The sequence below is a fragment of the Mustela lutreola genome, chromosome 10, assembly GCF_030435805.1.
Source record: "Mustela lutreola isolate mMusLut2 chromosome 10, mMusLut2.pri, whole genome shotgun sequence".
NCBI lineage: Eukaryota > Metazoa > Chordata > Mammalia > Carnivora > Mustelidae > Mustela > Mustela lutreola.
The window spans coordinates 20,747,966-20,774,833 of record NC_081299.1 but is presented as its reverse complement, the minus strand read 5'-3'; the positions used below and the strand labels follow the sequence as shown (position 1 = coordinate 20,774,833).

The 26,868-nt window shown below is 42.4% G+C and overlaps 1 protein-coding gene and 1 non-coding gene across 3 annotated transcripts; one reads left to right on the top strand and one right to left on the bottom strand.

Moving 5' to 3' along the window:
* DNAJC8 (DnaJ heat shock protein family (Hsp40) member C8) lies at nucleotides 1-26,528 on the top strand. Of its 2 annotated transcripts, none has more exons than XM_059136092.1 (9): nucleotides 1-150; nucleotides 2,812-2,913; nucleotides 14,003-14,059; nucleotides 18,266-18,332; nucleotides 18,839-18,933; nucleotides 20,449-20,520; nucleotides 23,690-23,781; nucleotides 24,914-24,989; nucleotides 26,040-26,528. In XM_059136092.1, exons 1-9 carry the CDS (start codon nucleotides 73-75, stop codon nucleotides 26,160-26,162), a joined length of 762 nt encoding a protein of 253 aa, XP_058992075.1. In that variant the 5' UTR covers nucleotides 1-72; the 3' UTR covers nucleotides 26,163-26,528. The 2 variants fall into 2 exon arrangements, with proteins under 2 accessions (XP_058992075.1, XP_058992076.1); XM_059136093.1 differs by lacking the exon at nucleotides 1-150 and adding an exon at nucleotides 12,952-13,080.
* LOC131810691 (small nucleolar RNA SNORA70) lies at nucleotides 3,776-3,904 on the bottom strand. Its single transcript, XR_009345670.1, has one exon. It is a non-coding gene; the product is annotated as a small nucleolar RNA SNORA70 (small nucleolar RNA).
* Nucleotides 26,529-26,868: the final 340 nt, after the last annotated feature.

Here is a 26,868-nt window from a genome sequence, read left to right as displayed (position 1 = left end):
AGAGGCAGGTCTGTGAGAATCACAGGAGGCTGCGCTTGCGCAGGGGAGTCACGTGGTTGCTGGGCCGGGGAAATGGCGGCTCCAGGAGAGAGCGGGGCTTCGGCTGGCGGAGGGAGCACCGAGGAAGCATTTATGACCTTCTACAGTGAGGTGAACACCCAGTGAGGAGTAGTGGCACCGGGGTGACTCTGTCCGGTCCTACTTTCCCAGCGGGCAAAGGCGGTGGTCTTTTTGGCCTGGACCGTTGGGCGGCTCCTCCTGTCTGGCCTTCGGGAAGGCGGGGGGCTGGGGGTGTGTGTTAGTCTCTGCCTGATAGCTGCTTGGGGAATCCCTGGGGCATCGAAAAAGGGGCCGGGGTCCGACGTCTGCGGGTAGACGACGAGTGTGGCCAACGAAGTGCCAGGGCGCGTGCAGAGGTCCCCAAGTCCGCGGAGTCGGAGCCTGGCAGGGGCTGGCAGAAGCTGGCGTTCTTGGGGGCGACTTAACTGTCTTGGGCCTCATTTTTGTTCTAAACGGAAGCACTCTTCCCTCTTAGTGCTCTGTAATGAGTTGTATTAGTGGTTATTTCTGCCATTCGTGAACGCCAGGCATTATGCATCATGCCAGGTATGCATTATCTGTTTTATAGATGCTGAGATTTGGGGAGGTGAAATAATTTGTTCTGGGTCCTAAAGCAAATAACAGCTTGGTATCATGTTAGGACTGGAGTCAGTTTGGTCTGAGCCTCGATTACTGTTGCATTTCCAGGGCCTAGGACATAGTGATTGCTTGGTAAATATTTGTTGAATAAGTGAAAGAAAAGCATACCATTTGGAGTCAGAGGACCTTGGATTGGATTTTTGAAAGGTGGTTAATTGGACTGTGGTTGAATTTTTTTCAAGGCATTGATTTTTTAGATTCTCCATTTCCACTTCTGTAAAGCGAAGAGAATATTAAAACGAGTTTTATGAAGGTTAAACGAGTTAGTGTTTCAGAAAGGGTCTAAGAGTTAAAGCTGAAGATGGACCTCTCTGAATTGGCATGGGTTTGAGGAACGGAATTGTGCCCCTCTAGGCTGTGAGCTACTCAGTTCAGCAATATGTCACATTGATCTTTTATCTTTTATTTTTAACAGTGTTTGTTACATAGTAGTTTCTCCAAAGTATTAAATTTAAAAATGGAGTTAGCACAACTTTTATAGTTTGTTCTTTTGAGATGCCCAGTTAACTTGAAAATGTTGATAAACTGGTACTACAATTTATTGACCTCTAAGACTGCTCTGCGGTTGCACAGGAAATTGTTTCATTTACCATCTCTTAGTTGAAGAGAGAAAGAAAAGAAAAAAGAAAAGCAATCCTGGTTTGTTTGAATTGAATGAGAGAAAGTACCTAAAGGAGGACCCTTCAGTCATCATTCAATCAATGTTATTGGGTACCTGACATGTACTAGTGTGCTATTTAGGTGCTAGAGGTATGTTGGTGGACAACAGAGAAAAATCCCGTTTTCTTAGAGCTTGCATTCTATAGAGAAGGATAAGCATAAACAAACATGTACAATGTAGTGTCAGGTAGTGATAAGTGCTATGAGGAAAAATAAGTCTGAGAAAGGAGATAGAGTATAGGGAGTAGGGAGTGGCATGCTATCTTAAAGAAAGTGAAGAGGGAAGATACTGAGAAGGAATGGCTTTTTATGTTACTGAAATTATTTCCAAACTCCTTTTGGGCATAGGAATAAATGTGGAATATAACATACCAGTGATACATTTTAACTAGTATTACAGCTTTGACAGTGGCGCCAAGGATGTTTTCCTGGCACTGCTTGGTGCTTGTTCTCCTTAGCATTGTCTTTGGGTCAGGGGTTTTTCTTTTTCTTTTCCTTTCTTTCTTTTAAGATTTTATTTATTTATTTATTTGGGTGGGGAGGGGCAGAGAGAGGGGAAGAGAAAGAATCCCAAGCAAACCCTGCATTGAGTGCAGAATGGGACACAGGGCTTGATCCCAGGACCCTGAGATCATGATCTGAGTGGAAATCAAGAGTTGGGTCCCCAACCGATTGAGCACCTGGGCCAGGGATTTTCCTAACTCTATTTGAGTTTGGTAGGCAGAGTTACTTACCTCTCCCATATTACTTTTTTTTTTTTTTTAAGATTTTATCTATTTATTTGACAGACAGATCACAAGCAGGCAGAAAGGCAGGCAGAGAGGCCAGAGGAAGCAGGCTCCCTGCTGAGCAGAGAGCCTGATGTGGGGCTCGATCCCAGGACCCTGGGATCATGACCTGAGCCGAAGGCAGAGGCTTTAATCCACTGAGTCACCCAGGTGCCCCTCCCATATACTTTTTTAATGCTGTTTTCAGTATATATTTCAGTGTGATTGTATTTTTCTTAAATAAAAAGTTGTAAATTAAATATGAACAGCACAGGTACATCTTCCAACATTACAGTGGAAGCTTTTTGAAAGTGGCAGCTGTGATATATTTATGTTTGAATATTCTTGGTTCCTCAAACTGTTGCAGTTAAAATTCTTGTTTGCAAGTTGAGTAGTTGGGAACAAGTCAGTTAACCTCTCTAAGTCTCAGTTTTCTTATCTGTAATATGGGGATAATAGGAATATTTACTGTATAGGATGGTTGGGAGGAATAACTATGTGTAAAGTTTTTACATTATTAGAATTCAGTAAATGATAGCTATTGTAATTATTCCCAAAACATTTGGCAAACTGTCTTCCACATGTAGACAAATATTTGCTGAACATGTCAGTAGCTTCTTAAGATGACAATTCAGAGTTTATTATTGAACTTTACTAATAAAGTTTTTATCTCCCTTCATTTTAGGTGAAACAGATAGAGAAGAGAGATTCAGTTCTAACATCCAAAAATCAGATTGAAAGATTGACCCGTCCTGGTTCTTCCTACTTCAATTTGAACCCATTTGAGGTGAGCTGTCTGATGTTGCTGCAGCTTTGTGATGGGGGAGCTTTGCATAGCTGCAGACCGACTTACAGCAGAACACACACTTAATTTGTCTTATAGTTGGAACTGAGATTTGGTGGTTTTATTGTGAGCCGAGGTTGAGAGGCATAATGTTACGGAAAATGAGAGGTCTTTACCTTGTTACATATTCTCCATCTTCTACCAACCCAAATATATAGGTCTTCATTTTTAGATGTGAAGGGATAGCTAGCCTTGACCAATTTAGGATCTTGATTTAAAAAATCAGTTTGCTTATTACAGCTTTTCTGTTTTACTGCAGTAACAAGTATTAAAAACTCAGTGACCAAAAAATGATCATAAAGTCGTAGACAAGCAAATACACTTCTTGGGTTTCCTTAGTTTTCTTATTTTATTTATTTATTTTTTAAAAAGATTTTATTTAATGACAGACAGAGTGGGATATATTGGTGGGCATGAATAGGGAGGGGGCAGTGCCAAGGTTCTCATGAGTGCAGAGCCCTCCATTTGTCCAAGGGACCAAGATTAGGGATGTATTTGACCCCATCGCCATCTGGGATAAGCTGCTTTTCAGCCATCATGTCTTCAAATTTATCCACATTAAACTTAGTAAAACCCTACTTCTTGGAGATGTGGATCTTCTGGCGGCCAGGGAACTTGAACTTGGCTCTGCGTGGAGCCTGAATCTCTGCTTCTTGTTCTGCAACTTGCTATGGATGGACATGATGACTTGGCTAATGTCGACCCTGGCTTCTGTGCCCTGGGGCTTTCCAAAGGCACCCTGCATATCTCTCTACAGCCTAGATTGGAGATAGCATGAGGTCAGACCTCCATGTCCACTGGAAAGGACTGTCTCCAAGGTCCCTTAGGGCAACCCATACAATCAACAGGCTGCATAGCCAAGGAGGCTACTGTTTGCAGCCGTGGCATACTGGACCCCTATGGAGAAAGAGCACAGTCAGCTTAATGGCTGGAGAGATTTTTTTTTTTTTTTTTTTTAAAGATTTATTTATTTATTTATTTGACAGAGATCACAAGTAGGTACAGAGGCAGGCAGAGAGAGAGAGAGGGAAGGAAGCAGGCTCCCTGCTGAGCAGAGAGCCTGATGCGGGACTCGATCCCAGGACCCTGAGATCATGACCTGAGCCAAAGGCAGTGGCTTAACCCACTGAGCCACCCAGGCGCCCCGGGATTTGTTTTATTTAAAGATTTTATTTACTTATTTGTCAGAGAGAGAGAGAGAGGGCACAAGCAGGGGAAGTGGCAGAGGGAGAGGGAGAAGCAGGCCCTCTGCTGAGCAAGGAGCCCGATGTGGGACTAGATCCCAGGACCCAGGGACCATGACCTGAGCCAAAGACTTAACCAACTGAGCCACCCTGGCATCTCAAGATTTTATTCATTTATTTGACAGAGAGAAAGAATAGAAGCATGGGAGTGGCAGAGAGAGAGGAAGAATGATATGGGTCTCCATTCTGCTCAGGTCATGATCCCAGAGCTGAAGGCAAGTGCTTAACCAACTGAGCCACCCACCCAGGTGCCCCAGTAAACCATATGTCTTACAAAGATTTGAAATATAAAGAAAGCAAGAAGGGGTGCCTGGGTGGCTCAGTGGGTTAAGCCTCTGCCTTTGGCTCAGGCCATGATCTCAGGGTCCTGGGATTGAGCCCTGCATCGGGCTCCCTGCTGAGGGAGGGCTTCCACCCTCTCTCTCTCTCTCTGCCTTTCTGCCTACGTGTGAACTATGTCAAACAAACAGATACAATCTTAAAAAAAAACTTTTAAAGAAAGCAAGAATAATCATGTGTAATCCCATCTAAGAGAAATAGCCACTCTTAATTGTTTATACATCAGCTATTTTTTTTTTTAAGATTTTATTTATTTAACAGAATGAGATCACAAGTAGGCAGAGAGACAGGCAGAGAGAGAGGAGGAAGCAGGCTCCCTGCTGAGCAAAGAGCCTGATGCGGGGCTTGATCCCAGGACCCTGGGATCATGACCTGAGCTGAAGGCAGAGGCTTTAACCCACTGAGCCACCCAGGTGCCCCTACATCAGCTATTTTTAATGTTTTATTTTAGGGGCACCTGGGTGGCTCAGTTGATTGGGCAACCGACTCTTGATACAAGCTCAAGTCTTGATCTCAGTGTCATGAGTTCAAGTCCCATGATGCTAGGCATGGAGCCTACTTAAAAAAAAAAAAAAATATTTATTTATTTATTTAAAAGATTTTATTTATTTATTTGACAGAGAGAGATCGCAGGTAGAGAGGCAGGCAGAGAGAGAGAGGGAAGCAGGCTCCCTGCTGAGCAGAGAGCCCAATGCGGGAATCGATCCCAGGACCCTGAGATCATGACCTGAGCCGGAGGCAGCGGCTTAACCCACTGAGCCACCCAGGCGCCCCCAAAAAGTTTTATTTTAAAGCAAGGAGGATGATGCACTTCATTCTTAATATTTTAAATGCTGTATTATATAAAATACATATTTGTGTACATTTCTTTTTTATGATTGATTTTTTTTTTTAATAAAAGTTTATCAAATGTACAACAGGATTTAAGACAAAACTTCATTGCAGCTATAGGTAGCAACAGATGCCATGACAAGGAATCTGGATGTTTAAACAGGAATGGAATTAAAGATCATCATTGCCTCCAGCACAAGGAACAGCTTACTTTTTGCCAGTTTTTTTAATTCCATGTGTAGCCGGGGGCCTTTACCTGTGGCCTTTGATTTTAGCTCCTCAAATTTCTTTTGCTTCTTTTTCTGTTTCTGCTTGAATGCTGTATCTTCCTCATCCATCTTCTTGTCCTATTTCTTGGGCTGCTTCTGGAGCTTTCTCTCACCACCTTCACAGCTGGACATGGTACCTGCCGCCCCTTCCCCAGACCTTGTTACTGGAAGCAGTAGATACATTTGTGAAAGTCTTTATAATTATTATTTAAGTAACTCCTTTATCGTAGGATATTTAAACTAGTTTCTAATAGTTTACCACTAAATTTTGGCATGAATATTGTTACAGCTTATAAAAACACTGAATATTAAAAACCTTTTTTTTTTTAAATTAATTAATTTATTTTACAGAGATCACAAGTAGGCAGAGAAGCAGGCAGAGAGAGAGAGGAGGAAGCAGGCTACCCGCTGAGCAGAGAGCCTGATTCAGGGCTCGATCCCAGGGCCCTGGTATCATGACCTGAGCTGAAGGCAGAGACTTCAACCCACTGAGCCACTCAGGCACCTCAAGAGTTTTTACATTTTAAAACAATCTCAGATTTGTGGAAAGGTTAGGAGTGTACCGTGAAGACTTTCTTAGACTATCTGGTACTAAGTTGTCCATATTGCTGCCCTTTTGCCCTGCAGTACTTCGATGTATTTTTCCTATGGGAGACACTCTCCTGAAGCACAGTATAACCATAAAAATCAGGAAACAAACACCGATAACATTGTTACCATGTAGTTCTCAGACCCCATTCAGTTTGCCTGTTGTCTCAGTAATGTCCTGTGTAGCAAAAGGATCCAGCCCAGAATCAACGGTTAAATTTAGTTGTCATGTCCCTTTAGCCTTCAGCCTGGAACAGATCCTCAGCAATTCCTTAACTTTGGTGACCTTACTGTTTCTGAAGATTATAGGCCAGTTATTTTATTTTATTTTTATTTTTATTTTTTTAAAATATTTTATTTATTTATTTGACAGAGAGAAATCACAAGTAGATGGAGAGGCAGGCAGAGAGAGAGAGAGAGGGAAGCGGGCTCTCTGCTCAGCAGGGAGCCCGATGCGGGACTCGATCCCAGGACCCTGAGATCATGACCTGAGCCGAAGGCAGCGGCCTAACCCACTGAGCCACCCAGGCGCCCAGGCCAGTTATTTTAGAGCATATCTCTCAACTTGAGTTTTGTTTGATGTTTCTTCAATTGGATTCAGTTTATGCTATGTTGGCAGGGATATCACAGAAGTAATACTGTATTCTTCTCTTTGCAACTTATAAAGTACATGGTATTTCCATTAGTCTTATCCTATGACTAATGATGTTAACTGTACCACTTTAAGAGGTAACAGCTATGTTTATTCATGAAGTTACTTTTATCCTTCTTTGTAATAACTATTTTATGGGGAGGTACTTTGAGACTCTGTAAATACCCTCTCCTTATCAGAGTTTCAATTTATTCATTTATTAGTATAGATTGAGGGTTTCCTATTTTATTCAGTGTGTTATATTTTGATATTATTTATTTTATTGCTCAGGTTGTCCCAAATTTGGTGAGTGGGTTACCTTTCAAGCCAGATCCTATCTTTCTTTTTTTTTTTTTTTTTTTTTTTTAAAGATTTTATTTATTTATTTGTCAGAGAGAGAGCGAGCGAGAGCGAGCACAGGCAGACAAAGTGGAAGGCAGAGTCAGAGGGAGAAGCAGGTTCCCTGTGGAGCAAGGAGCCCGACGTGGGACTCGATCCCAGGACGCTGGGATCATGACCTGAGCCGAAGGCAGCTGCTTAACCAACTGAGCCACCCAGGCGTCCCAGATCCTATCTTTCAAAATGTCTTCATCATTCTTTGATTACTAGGCACTCTTTTTTTTTTTTTTTTTTAAAGATTTTATTTATTTGACAGAGAGAGATCACAAACAGGCAGAGAGGCAGGCAGAGAGAGAGGAGGAAGCAGGCTCCCCGCGGAGCAGAGAGCCCGATGCGGGGCTTGATCCCAGGACCCTGAGACCACAACCTGAGCCGAAGGCAGTGGCTTAACCCACTGAGCCACCCAGGCGCCCCTGATTACTAGGCACTCTCGTACTTTTCCTCACTCAGCCTAAAATTAATCGTTTCAGTGAGGAGCTCTGGTTCCTTTTAGTGAAGGATGTATTTAGAAGTCAAGATGTGGGTGCTAAGTGTACTCATTGCTGTTGGGAATGTCACTGCCCCTGGACCCTCATGGTAGATAGGGCCAAGGATTGGGTGAGTGTGTGTGCCCACATGCTGGTGCATTTGCATACATGTGTATATACATGTATTTGCATCCAATTTCAATCTAACATTACAGAGTTTATTCTTATTTTTTTTCCTTTACATGCTTGTGGTTCCTTTTCATAGTGAGAACTTGGACTCTCCCTATCATAAATATAAATATATATACATATATATATTTTTTTTAAATTTAATTGATCTCTGGGCTGTCTGGGTGGCTCAGTAGGTTAAAGCCTCTGCCTTCAGCTCAGGTCATGATCCCAGGGTCCTGGGATCGAGCCCTGTATCAGGCTCTCTGCTCAGCAGGGACCTGCTTTCTCTCTCTGCCTGCCTCTCTGCCTACTTATAATCTCTGTGTGTCAAATAAATAAATAAAATCTTGAAAAAAATTTTTAATTGATCTTCTATTTGCATCTGATCTCCCAGCTGCCATTCCCTCCCACTTGTGAATGCCCTCCTCACGCTTCTTTATTCTGACACCAACACTAGGCTGCCTTACTGAGCAAAAAACCTTCCCACCATACTGGAGCTCAAAACTCCCATGCCAGCTTACCCTTCTATGTAGGTGTGTTCCTCACCCAACCCAAGCTCCCTGTGCTTGCCCTCTACCCCTGGGGAGTCCAGCATCCTCCTCATCAAGCAGGTGTCTTTTTACCCTGCTCTGGCTTTGACACCCTGTGTTAGGCTAACTTCCTATGAGAACACCCTCCTCATCTTACTTTGGCTTTAAATGCATGCTCCGGGTCACCCCTGTGTGTGGAGGTATCTTCACTCTGCTCAGTTCCAACTTCTGCGCCAGCCATACTTTGATACAAATGCTCTCTACATCCTGCTTGGGTTCTGACACCTCTTGTTGGGCTGCCTTCTTGCAGTGGATGCCCTCCTACATGGAAACCCACCTCACCAAGCACAGGTTTCCCATGCCAGGCCATGCCTTTGTGGAGATGTTCTTGCTTGGGCTCCTATACTCTGTGCCAGGCCACCTTCTCTTATGGACCCTGCTCAGTCTCAAATACCCAGTGGTGGGCTCTGCTTCCATGTGGATGCCTTCCTTATCCCCCTTGGGCTCTGTTACCCTGTACTTAGCTACCTTCCCATGTTCAGTCTTACCCTGCTTAGGTGTTAACACCTTATGCCAGGCTGCCTGTCCACTGAAGTGCCCTTCTTAACCCACTTTGTACCTCCATGTCTGGCTGCCCTTCCATGTGGATGCTCTTCTCACCTGTTTGTGCTCCACCACTGTGCGACTGGCCACAACTCCCTGTGTGGTCACCACTGTCTTCATCCCAGATGGGCTTTGGCACTGCTCTGGGCCGTTTTGATGCCCCACCCAGAGAAGATGTCTACTAGTAGATGTCTAAGTGCCTGGCCTTACTTAATGTGTTTGTATTGTATTGCTCAGAAAGGGAAGGGGAAGATGGAAAGCTTAAAGAGTACTTTTGAGGGGCGCCTGGCTGGCTCAGTTGGTAGAGCCTGCGACTCTTGATCTCAGGATTGTGAGTTTGAGCCCATGTTGAATGTAGGGTTTACTTAAAAAATGAACAAAATCTTTTATTTATTTATTTAATTTTATTTTTAAAGATTTAAAAAATTTATTTATTTGACAGAGAGAGAGATCACAAGTAGGCAGAGAGTCAGGCAGAGAGAGAGAGGGGGAAGCAGGCTCCCCACTGAGCAGAGAACCTGATGTGGGGCTCGATCCCAGGACCCTGAGATCTTAACTTGAGCCGAAGGCAGAGGCTTTAACCCACTGAGCCACCCAGGCACCCCATAAACAAAATCTTTTAAAAAAGTACTTTTGATTTGATTTTGGGAAGGGCATGGAGAAGATAATTTGTTTGAGAAGTGATAAAGAATTTGATGGTACATCCTTTCTGTTTAACCATACTCTTAAATTGTATGTAGTACCATGAAAAGGGGACATGTGATCATGTAACTTACCCATTTATTTGTTAAGGTAATCCATGTTTCCTCTGGAGATCTGATTGACAAGAAGTGACAGATTGTTGGGACCAGTATAAAGGCTCGGATTTTAATGCCCTACTAGTTACTGTGATTCTAGAAGGTCGTGTCCCATAGCTTCTGCCCTGATTATAGGAAGTATGTTTGAGTATATATATACATTATGCATACATATATACATGTATACATAACGTATACAGTTGACCCTTGAACAATGCATGGATTAGGCATGTAAACCCTTGCACAGTCAAAAATGCATGTATAACTTTGGACTCCCCCAAATTTTAACTGCTGATAACTACTCTTGACTGGAAGCCTTACTGATAACATAAAACATCAGTTAACACATATTATTTTGTATGCTATATGTATTAAATACTGTATTCCTATAATAAAGTAAGCTAGACAAAAGAAAATATTAAAATCATAAGGGAAAATATATTTATAGTAGTATACTGTATTTATTGAAAAGAAAATCTGTATGTAAGTTGACCTATACAGTTCAAACCTGTGTTGTTCAAGGGTTGACTGCATGAGTGTGTGTCTGTATGTATGTATTTGAATATATACATCTTTACATAAAGATATGCTAAGGTTGACACACTGGGGAAGATGGGACATTGTGTTTGAATGGGCAGGACTCCATGACTACCCATTAGAATATTGTCTTTTCTATTTTCTACACATGTGCTGGCCTCTTTATAGGGTGGACGTCATTGTCATAGTCTCCTTATAAAGTTGCTTTTTGACTCTAAGTCAGAATCTTAGGTGTTCTTGGTGACCCAGGAATTGAGTGATTTTTGCTTTTCATGCAGCAACTATTGAGCCATCTAAATGAATCTGATTTTTCTAGAGAGGTAAGCCGCCAGGTCTTCTAGTAAGGAGAGTAATGCAGTCATGGCTGTCATCTCAGTTGTCTGCTGAACTGTGAATGGTCTTCCTAGACATTATCTTACTGAGCAGCAGGCAGAAAAGGGAGAAGGGTGGACTGGGAGTCTGAGGGCTCTTCTCAGAAGTCCTTATACAAGGAGCATTTTTTTCCTTCCTGCCATCTCTGCAGCTCCCTATTTGGACACACGACTAACCTTCAGCCATTACGCAAACATCTTTTTTTCTGTGCTCTGCAGTGATTCTTGGGTTGAGGGCCCTTCCCCACTTTCTTCCCAAAGCTTAGATGAACCTGTGTCCCTGCTCAGTCCTACCCTTTTTGTGTTCCTTATTTTGATTTAACTTAAAGATGCCAGCAGGGAGCATCACTGATTTTTATTTTCTTTCTGTCTTATTAAGTACCTGGGAAGGAAAGGTATTTCTCTCGAAGAACTGTGGTACTTGCGTGTTATTAACAGGTCATGGAGGTCAGATGGGACAGAGACTGGATTCTTGTTTGAAGCGGAAGATCCCAAGGGAGGCTATTACAGTTTGAATTCAGAAACTTGTATAAATGTCAGGTATTTTTGTTAATTTGAGATGATTAGTTAACCCTCTGAGGTCTAAGACTATAGATTCTTCATTGTAGTATCCCTAAAGCCTGAGACATAGTAGGAGATCAGAAAATTTACCAAGAATCTGAACAGATCTGTGGGCTTCCTAAGAACCATATTGGTAATATGGCATTTCTCTTGTTTGTTTGTTTTGTTTTGTTTTGTTTTTCCTTGCATTTATCATGTTTGGAAGAATTACTTATTACTTGTCTGTTCTTCCCCGGTTGGATGTTAAATTCCATGAGATTAGTAGTGAGCATAGTATCTAGCAGCCCTTGGTGCTCCAAAAATTTGTACCCAGTGGGAAGCTGGCTTCAGAGAGGTTTAGGCCACAGGGATAAGCCCACTGTTTTCTTTGTATTTCCACATATGGCACCTCCAACTCTTAAAGATAGGAAAGGGGTTGGATTAGCTTTGAAGGCACCCAATGAATATTTGTTGCCTGTGATCACATGTGCACTTATGATACAACTCTTGGAAAAATAACTTCAGGCTGGTATGTGTGTGTTTGTATATATACATACCTTCTTCATTTTTGCCAAATCATCTGAAAGTAAGCTGTAGGCTTGTGAGGCTTCATGCCTAAATAATTTACCACACATCTTAGAACAAGAACAAATCTCTGTGTAACCACAACACCATAACGACACCTAAGAAAAACATTAATTCATTAACAAGATCATTCTAATGGAGTCCACACTCAAGCAGCCCCATTTGTCCCCCAAATCTCAGTTATAGCTATTTTATTTGTTTAACTTGGGAACCAGTCAAGGTTTATGAATTGCCTTTTGGTTTGGTTAGCTCTGGGTGTAACTTTATTGAAGGCTTTTTTGGTGTGTCAAAGTGGGAAGTTTTCTTTCTCATTCATTATGGACACCTGGGGTCTGTTGGGTTTTGGTTTGCTCCAGGACGTTTCTTTTCCCCTGAACCAAGGTAAGGTAAAATTCTCTTCTGAATATTTGTGTAGGTACAGCTATTTCCCTTTGTCTGTAAATCTTTTATGGTTGCATACTTCCTCTTGAGTGACTTTTCTCCAATTCCTTTCTGCCTTGGGAAGTCATGAGGAGACACAGGGAATCTTGAAAATTCTTTGCTTTAAAGTTCTTCTTTTCCCTCACCCTGAATGAATGTCTGCCTAGCATTGGAGAGTGGGCCTGCTTCTGTCATAACCTTCCAAAGTCTGGCAAATGCAGTGGTATTCAGCTTCATTGCCTACCAATAACTTTATTACTGTAGGTGGGCTGTTGGAATGTTTTGAAAGCTTGCAATAATCTTGACGTTACTTGTTACCAGGTTTTTAAAAAACAGTGCAAGCATCTGACTGAGCTTGGTGGATTACTTTGCAGTTTAATTTCTAGTATGTATTTTTCCTTTCAAGGTTTATTTTCATTTTTTTCCTCTTTGCTGCTCCTCCCCACCTGCCCCCTGCCGCCACCGCCGCCCCCCTCCCCTGCTACTAACTGATCCCTAGTTCTGCTAACTTCAAATGTACTTATTTCTAAGTGCCATCATTTCTTGCTGGTGCTTCTCAGACTTAAAAAGATTCAGATCATTTGGGGATCTTGTTGTACTGAAGTGGGGCCTTCTCTTCTGAATTTCTAACAAACTCTTCTCACCCTCTGCCCTTTCAGGACCTTCCTCTGGCCTTGAATACCAAGTAAATAAATACTAGGTGCACTGTTGAATCCATGGACTACACTGTGAAATCATCTGCTTTAATTGTATATAACATTCCCTTCCCCCAAAGCACTTATTATATGGTAATTAAAAAATATGTTTTCCCTGTTTATTTATCTTTGCATTTCTAGTACATAGCAGTGTGTTCAGCAGATAGTAGCTACTATATAGATGTTTGAATGAATGTATGTATTTGTGTGCTGGGGTAAGGATCTTTGATGAGGACTGTCTACACCAGCTTACCTAGGCTTGGAGAGGAATGATTAAGTTTATTTTTAAAAATCAAGGTTGCTTGAAAAATACAGATGCTTCCATTTGGCTGTACCTCAGTTCTAATGAGTTGGAATTAGACTTTTCTAGAGTAGGGCCCAGGCATCACTCACAGGTCTTCACAGGCAGTTCTGATGTTCACTCTGGGCTGAGAGCCATTGGCCCATGTGTTTTACAGATATAAATGGAGCCCAGTAGACCTTTCTGGATTGAAAATCAGGGAGCCAGCCTGATTTTTCTCCTTATTGCATATTTATGCTTTTCCCACATTTGCAAAGATAAGTAGGGATGGGTAGGGGGATAATTTCCATAATGAATGAAGGGAAAATGCAACATGATCTGGAAACATGTCTCTGGGTATAAGGTAAATTCTGCTGATGGAATAAAAGTAGCTACTGTATTGAGAACCCTAAAGTGGTGTAATTGTTATTCTGTTACTGATCTGCTCATTTATGTTTCTTTTTAAAAGTATTTTATTTTTTAAAAAATAATCTCTATATGCAATATGGGGCTCGAATTCATGACCCCAAGAACAAGAGTTGCATGTTCTACTGACTGAGCCAGTCGGGCACCCATTTATATTTCTTGAGCATTTTTTAGAACTGTGTGCCAGGCAGGTTCTGAAATGCTGAGTACTGTTCTAGGTGGTGATTATAATATATATAATTACTGGATACCTGTTAAATTCGTAAATTCTTTTAATCTCTTTTACAGTGTTGATTTTGATTCTTTCAGGTTCTTCAGATCGATCCTGAAGTAACAGATGAAGAAATAAAAAAGAGGTTTCGACAGGTACAGTACTGTTCCCCTGTAATAGATGGAGCTTGATTTGGGAGTACAGTAAGCACATGATTCTCTTAGGACTTCTATTATGACTTATGGGCCAAAATTTAACTTTTTTTTTTAAAGATTTATTTATTACAGAGAGAGCATGCATGTGTGCGGGTGGCAGGGGGTGGCATGGAAGGGCAAAGGGAGAGGGAGAGAGACTCTCAAGCAGACTCCCCACTGAGTGGGGAGCCCGACACGGAGCTTGATCTCACAACCCTGAGTTCATGCCCTGAGCCAAAACAGAGTCGGACGCTTAACTGACTGAACCACCCAGGTATCCCTTAGCTTTTCTTTTTTTACCCTTAAGACTTTTTAACTCTTTTTTTTTTTTTTTTTTTTTTTAAAGATTTTATTTATTTATTTGACAGAGAGAAATTACAAGTACACTGAGAGGCAGGCAGAGAGAGAGAGAGAGAAGGAAGCAGGCTCCCCGCTGAGCAGAGAGCCCGACGCGGGACTCGATCCCAGGACCCCGAGATCATGACCTGAGCCGAAGGCAGCGGCTTAACCCACTGAGCCACCCAGGCGCCCCAACTTTTTAACTCTTAAAAAAAAAAACAAAACACACCTCATAGTGATAAAATTCATAAATAACTTCTAAAGACCACGGCTTGCCTCTGACATTCGCACTGCAGGCAGCGGTAGATTTGTTGCTAGGCCGTAAAGCCCGGTGACAGCTGCATTCAGCAGACTTGGGAAGGTTACAACAGGAGCGTGCCCACTCTCAAGCCAAGGCATGTGGTTGGGAGTAAGGGCGCAGAATAGGACAAATTTGACTTCTGAATGGAATGAATTTTATATCCAAATAGAATCTTTCCAGCCCCTTAATCAGGAGAAATACAATATAGAACAGTAGAATTTAATTCTTTGCCTTCCCAGGGAGAATATGTTAAATGATTTGTAACAGGTTTTTGTTTTTTAAGATTTTATTTACTTACTTTTAGAGAGAGAACACACGCAAGCAGGCCGAGAGAGGAAGGAGCAGAGGGGGTGCGAGAGGGAGAGGAAGGAATCTCAAGCAGACTTCCCCCTGAGCACAAACCCTGACTCAGGCCTGTATCTCAAGACCCTGGAACCTGAGCTGAAACCGAGAGTCAGATGCGGAGCCACCCAGATGCCCTTCATAACAGTTTTTAAATTGTTTAAGATCTCCTTCCTCAGTTATTTTGTCTTTTGCAAACTTAAATAAGTACCCAAGAGATACCTGGTTTCATACAAAGTGCTTTCCCCAGTCTGATGTTTTATAACCTGAGCTTATAAAATATTATAGTAACCTTTTTAAAAATGCTTCCAATTTTGAGTAATCTTCAGCCTTTTCTTCTAGGAGTTAAATAATCATACTCCTTGTAACCTGTTTTTACTGACTGGATTTTCTGTATATTTCATGTCTTTTTTTTTAAACTTCACCCAACTTTTTTATATCTCTTATGTTCTTCATATTTTAAGAGGACCTAACCAGTGCTAAATATAATTCTCAGTTCCTGCAGGACATACTTGTTTTTGTTTTTAAAGATTTTATTTGTTTATTTGACACAGAGAGAGAGATCACAAGCCAGCAGAGAGGCAGGCAGAGAGAGAGGGGGAAGCAGGCTCTCTGCTCAGCAGAGAGGAAGGAATCTCAGCAGAGAGCCCGATGTGGGGCTCGATCCCGGACCCTGGGATCATGACCTGAGCCTGATCATGACCTGAGCAGCTTAATCCACTGAGCCACCCGGTGCCCAGGACATACTTATTAATATCCAGTGTTGTGTCTGCTTCTTTGATACTGTAATTGCCCCCACTTTGCTGACTCATAATTATCTTCTGATCTACTATTAAGCCAAGATGTTTTTTGTCTTTGCCTACCCAGGCACTTCCCATTATATAATTTCCTAGCATTTTTTTTTTTAAGTTTATTTATTTATTTATTTGAGAGACAGAGATCACAAGTAGGCAGAGAGGCAGGCAGAGAGAGCGGAAGAGAAGCAGGCTCCCCACTGAGCAGAGAGCCCAATGTGGGGCTCGATCCCAGGGCCCTGGGATCACGACCCTAGCCTAGGGCAGAGGCTTTAACCCACTGAGCCACCCAGGCGCCCCATAATTTCCTAGCTTTTTATAGATTTCTACTCTGCACCTATGTTCAGCTTTTCTTCTTTTTCTCTAAAATTTCAAGCTTCCTATTGTAATGCATTAGCAGTCTTTCCCAATTTAATATAAGCAAGCATTCAGATCCATAGTCAGAACAACTATTTATGTAGCTATACAAAGAACTCAATAAGAGTTCTTTAGTCATTAATATGATCTAATAGTTAAGAGTGTGAACCTTAGGGGCACTTGGGTGGCTCAGTCAATTAAGCATCTGACTCTTGGTTTTGGTTCAGGTCATGATCTCAGGGTCATGAGTTGGAGTCCCACATCAGTCTCTGTGCTTAGCGGGTGGTCTGCTTCTCGCCCTCTTTCCCTCACCCCGCTCATGCACGCATGTGTGCACTCAGCGCTCTTTCTCTCAAAGAAAGAAAAAAAAAGTGTGGGCCCTACACCTGTTTGACTTGAGTTCCAGTCTTGGCCATACCCTTTATAAACAGTTTGAACAAGTTACTTTCAACCTTTCTGTGCCTGTTACCGCATTTGTAAAATGCACATAATGATGATAGTTATATGCTAACTGTTGTCAGTGCATGTTGGACAGTATGTTAAGTTTCTTACTTGTATTTCATCCTTAAGAACCCAGTAAGACAGAGGTACCTGGTGTTGTCTTGTTTACAGAGAAGGAAACTGGCACAGAGATAGGCTAGGAGAACTGCTCAAGGTTGGAGCCGGAAGGTGACTGAAGTTGGAATTAGAGCTCAAGATTCTGGCTCTCCAGTAATGCTGGATTTAGCATTTGATTCCCACTTGTATCATTCCCCCAACACAGTCCCACTGTTCCAACTAGTCGATTTTGGTCTGTCAATGACAGTAGGTCAGTGATTCTTAATCCTGGCTGTCTGAAAATATCACCTTGGAGATTTTGCTTTTTATTTTAACTTTTTTATTATAAAAAACTTAAATTACATTTTAAAAAGGAAGAGTAGAACAGTGAACACCCATATACTCATCATCAGTGTGTAACGGTTCACCTCATTAACTCTATGTTTTTGGCTGAATTGTTGTAAGTTACAGATAGCATGCTACTTTACCCCAAATACGTCATCATGTGTCCCCCCAAGAAAAAAAAAAAGGACATTTCCTTGCATTTCTTACTTGTCTTACCTAGCAAAATTAACACTCCAGTAGAGGTCTAGAAAGTACAGTTGCCAGAGACTGATCAGAGGTTCTGAGGGTAGAAAGTAGACCTATATTTTTAAAAAGCTTTACAGGATTGTGAGCGCTTGGGTGGCTCAGTCATTTGGGCATCCGACTCTTGATTTCTGCTTGGGTCATGATCTCAGGGTCATGGGATCAGGCCGAGTTGGGCTCCATGCTCAGCAGGGAGCCTGTGTATCCCGCTCCTCCTGCTCCCTGCTCGTGTGCACACTCGCGCTCTCTCTCAAATAAATAAATAAATAAATTCTTAAGGAAAAAAGGCTTTACAGGGTTGGAGCATAGCCAGAACTAAGAACCACTTCTTTTTTTTTTTCCCCCAAAGATTTTATTTTATTTCCAGTTAATATACAGCATATATTAATTTCAGGTACAATAGAGTGATTCAGCGCTTTCATGCATTACCTGGTACTCATCGCAGTGTGCTCCTTAGTCCCCTCTCCTGTTTAGCTCATCCCCCTGTACTCACCCCCGCCCCCACACACAAGAGAACCATCACATAAAATTACAAGTTCTTTTAGGAAAGAGATCATGTCTCATATGTGCTTTAGCCTCTTCAGTGCTTGGTATAAGGGATGTAATAGGAACCGGGTGCTTCTCAGTTTCTCTTCTGCAACCTCACTCAGCGTCCTGCTGGTGTGAGACTTTTATTTGTTCTTAAGTTTGTGATTAAAACCCTACATGTCTCTCAGCTGTGCATTGACCTTCTGGTGAATTTTAAGGACCAGTATTTCTGCACATTTTATGATATTTATTAATTTGTTGAAAAAGCTTCCAGCTGACAGTGTGTTTTTCCATTAACATCTTAGAGCTTTTGGCACAGTGCAAGTGAAGAGTGACTAAACATTCCTCTCGTTGACAAACCTACCTTTCCTCTTATTTTAGTTATCCATATTGGTGCACCCTGACAAAAACCAAGACGATGCTGACAGAGCACAAAAGGCTTTTGAAGGTATTTGTAAATTTACCTGCTTCCAAGAACTGTTTTATCAATGCTAGGGACTAACTGTTCCTTGTCCTGGATCAAGAAAGGAATGTTACAGTTTTGTCTTCTGGTCATGAAGAAGCTGTGGTTTTCAGTAGAACAATTGTTCCAAAGCAGAATGTTGCTGTTTAAGAAATAGATCTTAACTTTGCTTTGTTAAAACTTTTACGTGCCAAGACTGTTACTACATAGGATCATTTTTCTTTTTTGAACATAAAAAAAAAGTAACTGGCAGTATTTTATCACTGAATTAAATCTAGATGTGGTGTATTTAGTCTTGAGGGTATATTTAATTTTTTCCAAGGCTCGCAAGGAAAGTCATTGCTATAGTTGTATGTTTTTTAAATTAGTTTAATGACAGTAAATAATATAACAAAGAAGGGGATGACACAAGTCCATTTACACTGCCTGAGTATAGTTCAGACTTTCAGAGGGTGTTTGCAGAAACAGTTAATTTCAATGTTTTGCATTAGCTGTGGACAAAGCTTACAAGTTGCTACTGGATCAGGAACAAAAGAAGAGGGCCCTGGATGTAATTCAGGCAGGAAAAGAATACGTGGAACACACTGTAAGTATTTATAGTGCTGCCGTGTTTACAGGAAGTATTAGCAAGCCTTGGGCACCTTGCAGGAGGGTAAATGTTAACATAGCAATACCTACTGGTGGAACTTGTGACCTCTTATCTGGTCTCCGAAAGTTTGCTGTGGTGCTCATGAATAGGGCGTGCCCTTGAGCTCAGGATGTGGAGTGGCTAGGAGGCTGCCCTTCCCTCTTCCTTGCCAGCGCCAGGCTGCAGAGAGAGGTCCTCTCTTGCCCTCTCCTCACAGTGTTGTCACATTACCCAGTTCTGAGAGTGGAAGAGTGGAGCAGCCACGATGAAGATTTTTATTCTTGTCTCTGTGAAGGGGTTGGAACGTGGGCTTGAGAAAGATTGGCAAGGGGTCGTGAGTAAATATTTTTTAAAAATAGGAGGAGGTGCGTATCCATATTAATAATAGGGTTTGGGAAGGAGTCAACTAAAATAAGTTCAGTTATAGTTAATTTTATTTTTTTGCATTGCCTAAATCTCCCTAGTGGTGGGAAGTGTTAAGATGGTTTGCATGAGGTAAGAAAGGTCTTTGTTTTAATTTTTTACTTGCTGGGCAAGAATTGTAAGACCATTTGTAAGAGCTGTTTCAATTGGCAGTGAATATGAATGTGACCTTTGAAATGCTTTGGAATCTGAAACAGAACTGTGTAACCAATAATAATAATGATGAGTCCAATTTAGATGAAGAAAATGAGTAAAACGAGGAGAAAGATGGCCTTGTTGGTCATGCGTTGGAAGTGGTACCTTTAGGCCAGATTTTGGTAGAAATCAGAAAAGGACCTGTCAAATTCTCCTTAAATTCTTATGGTAGTTACTTTTTTCTCTGTATGCCAAAAAGGAGCCATCCTCAGACTTTTTGGCCACGAGGTGGCAGTAGTGTTCTGAGCTTGGAAGGCGCTGGCTTTTCGCTGGAGCAGTAGTGGATGATTATTAGAGTAATGCATTCTTGTGTGAAGGAATATATGTAATTTGTTTTTTAGATCTCAGTGGTGGCCAACACGATAAAAAAAGGTCAGTTAATATGATTGGTTTAAGGGGATTTCACAGTGAAAATTACAATAATGCAGTTGTTGAAATACCAGAGAACAATTAAACTTAATGCCACAAATTTGGTAGCTTGTTCTAAAACTTGACAAATACATTTTCTTTGCTATAAACACTTAACTACCAGCGGCAAAAGAGAGTTGGGTAATCTGTTCAATGTATCCAAGGTTCTTTGGCTCTGGCCTAGGATCTGATGAGTTGGGGACAAGTTCACTGCCGGTCCCCTGCCATCCTTCCCGGTGGATTGGATTTTAGATGAGGTTTAGAGGAAGGACCCCTGGTTATTAGTTCTCCTTTGATTGCATTGTTGTTGTGGAGGGGGAGGGGTAGAGGCTCATTTTATTTCCACATAAACCTTTGGTCATGCCTGTACCTGCAGAAGGTGCATGTGCCATTTGTGTGCAGCTTAATGGATAGTCTCAATTTTTTGATGAAAAACATTCTTTTTAGGTAAAAGAGAGAAAAAAGCAATTAAAGAAGGAAGGAAAACCTACAAATGTGGAGGAAGATGACCCTGAGCTGGTGAGTGAGATTTGGGAAAAGCCACGCTGTCGCCTGAGCTTGATTGCTGGGTTCAAGAGAGGGAAGCCTAAGGAGTGCCTCATATGTGCATTAACATTTTGTTTTAACTTAAAATATTTAAATGTATGTCCCTGCACCTATTTTTAAGCTTCGTCCTTTTTTTTTTCTTTTTTTTTGTCATGGGGCCATGGCCTTTTCTTTCAGTGTGTGTCTGCTGATTGGCGTTTGCCATTGACTTTATTTTATAAAACACACAAACACACAGTATCAGCCATGGTTTGTACTTCTAATGTTTTTTGCAGTACGTTGAAACTTAGTTATTTGCGAAACAAAACTTAGGTATTTGTGAAGCAAAACCCAAGAGCAAAATCCTAGCTATATATGATTCATTGGTTGTTTTGTTTTGTTTTTGCATAAAGAGGAACAGTACCTTCATTGCTTTGCCGGGTAAGGAGGCTGCAGCAAGCTAAGGCCTTCGGAAGTGCAAGCCCACCCGGATGATTTGTTTTCCAGTCTTTTTCGGATGTCTCAACCTGTACCTAATTTCACAGCAGTATTTAATGTATTTTTTTATGATTATTTTTTCTTTTTAAAGATTTTATTTATTTATTAGAGAGTACGTGCACAAACAGGAGAGCAGCAGGCAGGGGGAGAAGCAGGCTTCCTGCTGAACAAGGAGCCGGATGCTGGACTTGATCCCAGGACCCTGAGATCATGACCTGAGCTGAAGGCAGCAGCTTAACTGACTGAGCCACTCAGGCTCAGTAATACTGGTTCCCCAACGTCAGTATTTTTAGGGACTTAACGTTTATTGAATCTTTCTAAAGCATCCACTTAGTTTTAAAAGGAAACCAGCATTTATTTGTAACCATATTCATCAATTTCTGTGATATTTAAATCTCGTAGTAGTTGTTGCACCGGGCCCAGAGCACTTTGGGAACAACCATACGTGACTCTAACCAGCTAGTAAACGGCTTTCTACCAGCCATGAATGCCCACTGTGCTCCAGGTGATAATTTACAGAGAAATGGAGAACATTGCTTCATCCACTGGGTGGTTTTTTTTTTTTAAGATTTTAATTTACTTACTTGATGGACAGAGATCACAAATAGGCAGAGAGGCAGACAGAGAGGGGCAGGGAAGCAGGTTCTCTGCCAAGCAGAGAGCCTGATGCGGGGCCCGATCCCAAGACCCTGAGATGATGACCTGAACCGGAGGCAGAGGCTTAACCCGCTGAGCCACCCAGGCACCCCTACTTACCTTGGTTTTAAAGATTTATATTTATTTCTTGCTAGGGAAGCTTGCCTACAACTCCTTGCTTCAGTGATTTTGCTGACAGTGACTGGCCCTGTCTTCTGTGTGGTAACACTGCTTGTGAACTGTGAGGTCACCTTTTGCACTAGCCACCTGTTTTGAATTTACTCTGTCACAGTATTTCAGTTTTTTTCTCCTCAGTCTTATTTTCTCTTCCCTTTCCTTTAATGATCTCTGGTCTTTTTTGAAGACTCTCTTATAAATACTCCTTTGGTCCTCCTGAGTTTTTGAGAACCCTAACTTTTTTAAGTTGTCTTTTTTTCCCTCCCCCGATTATAAAGGAACACGTGCTAATGATAGAACATTTGGAAAAAGCAGAAGAATATAAAGAATTCAGTCATGAGTAACCATCTGTCCAAGAGAGTTTGGAGCCTTTAAAGATACTGAAATACTCTTACAGATGCCTTTACTCCTTTGATGTTTGTCCTTATTAGGGACTGGGGTTTGTCAGTGTTGGCTTTTATTGAGCAGTGGCTGGCAGATAACAGTATTAAAAAGAAGTGACAAATTCTGGGGCTCCTTTACTTCCCTTTCTCTCCGTATATTACTCTCTTTTTAAAAGATTTTATTTATTTGACAGATAGAGATCACAAGTAGGCTGAGAGGCAGGCAGAGAGAGAGAGAGGAGGAAGCAGGCTCCCTGCTGAGCAGAGAGCCTGATGTGGGGCTCAATCCCAGGACCTTGGGATCATGATCCGAGCCGAAGGCAGAGGCTTTAGGCCACTGAGCCACCCAGGCACCCCTGTATATTACTCTTTGCCCCAGTGTCTCTGTTTTGGGGTTCAGGCTCTATGAAATCTGCATGATGGATTAGTTTCTATTTTTCTTTGTATTTTGGGGGGAAAAGTTTTAAAGATAATTCTGTTTTCTGTCTTTTTTTTTGTTGTTATTTTGTTATTTTCTGTTTTCTGTCTTGTGTTATTTTTTTCCCATCTGCACATTACTTAGAGTGTAAGTCCGACTATAACTGAGACCCAAAAAGAACAAGACAGTGATTTGTTTTCTGTCCTGTGTAATATAGTCTTTGGGAAGATGGCCGCTGGCATGGCAGCACTGGACCACGTGTCATCCAAGGACTCATTCTCCTCTCTGTGGCTCTGCCAGCAAGGATGCCGCCCCCTCCTCAGTCCAGAGTGTGTCATCACCTCACCCATGTTCCAAACAGCAGAATAGAGGAAGGGGACAAGGAAGGATACATTACATGTACTCCCTCTAAGAACATTCTAGGAAATTGCTGCATCACTTCTCTTTATGTCCCATTGGCTAAAACCTAAGTTACATGGCCACACCTAGTTGTAAAGAAGCCTAGGAAATACAGGCTTCTGTGTTGGGTGACCAGGTACCTAAAGAGAAGGGATCTTACATGGAAGGAGAACAGGGGATGGCGGGTGGGGGACTCATAACTAATAGCTTGGACAGTTCCGCTGTAGTCAGTAACTGACTCCTGAAATGGGTCTGCTTGGTAGCAACTTCTAGTACCTGGCTGGGAGCCTGGCACAGAGTAATTTATAAGATATTTGTAAAAAGAAAGAATGAAAGTTATTTTTTCGAGGTTCTTTGGAAGAAAGGGTCCTCCCACATGGTTGTGATAAGCAGGTAGAAGTTTTTTTCTCTTTGGTATTTTACACCAGAGCAAGTTTCTTGTGTATCATCCTCATGGTGAAAGTGGAAAGATCTCCTAGGCGATTGTGATTTATCTCCCAGGAGAGAGCATCATCAAGTAGTTCTCTCTGAACTCTTTCTTCCTTGCCGGTTCTAACATGCTTTTTGTCTTGAGCTCTGTCTAAAAGTGCTTGATTGAAGTTACTGGTAAAGTACTGACTTTTATTTTCTTTCGTTCTTAATTTTCTTGTAGTTCAAACAAGCAGTATATAAACAGACCATGAAACTCTTTGCCGAGCTGGAAATTAAAAGGAAAGAGAGAGAAGCCAAAGAGATGCATGAAAGGTATACATCAGACTATTTATTTAATCCATCTAAATACCTAGATTAACCAAAATTGGTCTTTAGGATTTTCCTAATGAAGGATTTTTCTAATCAAGGAATTACATAGTATATCATTTAAGAAACTGTGTAAAATAGTTATATGAAGCAGCCAAACTTTGGAATCCCTAGGGTAAGAAATTGTCTCTTACTTTTGGGAAATATTGAATAGACCTGTCCTTAGGTAGTTTTTAATCAAGAGTGCTGTGTGTTTTCTTCCTGATTTCCTGGAGTTTATAAAGTTATTTATTTATTTTTTAAAGATTTTATTTGTTTATTTGACAGAGAGAGACAGTGAGAGAGGGCATACAAGCAGGGGAAGTGGGAGAGGGAGAAGCAGGCTCCCCAGGGAGCAGGGAGCCCAACGTGGGACTCAATCCCAGATCCTGGGATCTTGACGTGAGCCAAAGGCAGATGCTTAATGACTGAGCCACCCAGGCGCGCCAGTAGGCAATTACTGAGGCCAGAATCTTTTGTGTGACTAGTGGCTGCAGCTTTGGCGAGTCTGTATTATTTACTGTATAGTGTAATCACTTACAGTATATTTATTGTCCCCAAGTATGATTTCCTTTATCAGAAATCTTGAGGTTAATTTGATTTATGTATTTTGTATTGTTGATTAGTGTTTAGCAGTAACCATGTTTTGCTAGTTGAGGTTGTGTGAAATGTCCTTGTTTTGGGTTTGGGTCTTGTCCAGAGATCCTGTTGAGTAAGAACCTCTGCTGTTGTTACGGTCATTCAACTGAAGTAGGCCGGCCTGGGTTTTCAAGACGGCTTTCTCCCAGACTGAGCCCCGAAACTATAGACAGAGCCCATAACCTACGATTGGTGATGGCTCGCCTTGACAACCTAACAGATCTGTCCGTGTAACAAGGGTATTTATATCCTGCCCTGTAGCTTTGCCCATGGCCCATCTGTGTGCTTTAGAGTGAGACATTCATGAAAAGGCTCTGAGCCTTCTCCAGACAGTCATTTTTATAGAACCCTAGGGAACTGATTTACTTTATATACCTGTTTCTGTGGGGAGATTGCTTAACCTGTATGGTTAAAAGAATCTCTAAGTATCACATCAATACTGTGGTCTGGTTCTTCCTAGGAAGCGACAAAGGGAAGAAGAGATTGAAGCTCAAGAAAAAGCCAAACGAGAAAGGGAATGGCAGAAAAACTTTGAGGTAAGTTTCCAGGGTGGTTAGGGATTCTCATTCCAGACTAAGAAAACTTCCCAGCATCGAGACTTGGTTCCTGGGGCACTGCCAGGACTGACTGGGGCAGAGGAACAGAGAAAGAGGAGCAGGAGCTTTGGAGGACGAGTGTCAGCTCAGCTGCCTGTGCGCTCTCTAGCCTTGGTAAGGGCAGGAAGGGTCCCTGAACAGCGTCTTAGAGATTATGGAACACACAGCTGCCAAGTGGGCTCGAGAAAAATGCTTTGCACGTTTAGATCAGGCAGTAGTCACGGAGTGGTGCCCTACTTAAGAGTTCTGATAGCAGAAACTGGAGGCTCTTGTGACCCTGATATCCCGGCTTTTGAACTTGACTGCTCTTTAACACCCTGGTTACATTTTTCAGGTACGCAGCCAATTTCCTGAATTGAGCCATGTTCGGTGTCTTTTCTTCTGTAACATTCAGATCTCAGGCTAGGGACTGGTTAACCAGAGTGGATGACTGTTTTCTGTCCCCCTGCTTGTATGCAGGGAGAGAGAATGAGTAGGTCTCCTGATAAGCCGGGAGAGACCCTCGTAACCCTCTCAGCATAACTGGCTGGTCACTGTGCTGGCTTTGAGCCTCCGTCCAAGGTTTGTGGGGCCGAAGGCAGGTGCAGTGGAAAGAGCGGCCGCACTGCTGGCTATGTGTATGACCTTGAGAAAGTGATCTGACCTCTGAGCCGCAGGGTTGTCATTTGTGAAATGGTAGCAGCACCGCCTGCAGCAGACAGCTGGTTTGTGGGCCCTGGAAGTAACCGCTGCCGACTCTCCAGCCCTGAGGTCCCCAGCAGATGTTGTGATGATGTCGTCCTCTTCTTCCAGCGCACAGCTGGTCCTGCTTGCTGGGGATGGGATGCCACTTTTTGTGGGCCTGTGGAAGTGGGAGGAAAGCTCTGCTCTGTTCTACTTGTGGTTTATTCCAGCGGGCTGAGCCGGGCTGGGCTCTGGGGATGGCAGAGCAGGTCCAGGCCTATCTTCTCGTTCACTAGCTCCCTCATCCCAAACCTCTTTTGTGCTCAGGAAAGTCGAGATGGCCGTGTGGACAGCTGGCGAAACTTCCAAGCAAATACAAAGGGCAAGAAAGAGAAGAAAAATCGGACCTTCCTGAGACCACCGAAAGTAAAAATGGAGCAGCGTGAGTGACCAGCTGGGCTCACCGCCACAGAACCTTCCCCCAGCGTCTCCCCTCCTGCTTCGAAGGACTCATTCTTTCCTCCCATTGCCACCCCAACATAGAGTAGTAGTTGCTTTTCGTCCATTTTGTTTTCAATACAATTTAATATCAATCAGAGTAATTCTTTTGTACATTGAAATGAGGGGCTCAGTTAAAAATGAAACCTTCCCCCACCCCCTACCCCTAGATCAACCAGGATTGGAAGGTGCCACTGTGAGTGTTACCTTCTCTTCCCACAGCCAGTAACTTAATGTTTTGTACTTCACTGAATTGTGATGGTTAGAAACTTCGTGTATAGTTTGTGGAAATTATCCAATTAAACATATTGCTTAAAATGGTGTTGCCGTGACTTCAGGGACAAGCCTGGGCCCGCCTTAGGAACCCCCTTCGCTTCAGTTGCTTGCTTCTGAGCGTTGCATCCTTTGAAGCCCCAGATCAGACCGGGAAGGCAGCGGGCACCCAGGGCAGCCGCTCAGCGCCCCGACCTCCCGCGGTGTTCGGCATGTGCTCTCCCTTCTCACTGACCATTCTGCGTGGCATGAGGCTCCAAGCCACCCAAACCTGTTCACTTTCCAAAGAGCTAGCCATCTCCACCCAGTATTGTTGTGTCCTAGCCTGTCTGCATTCGTTAGCGGTCATATTCTGTACATGGAATAAATTTTTATACCCTAACCA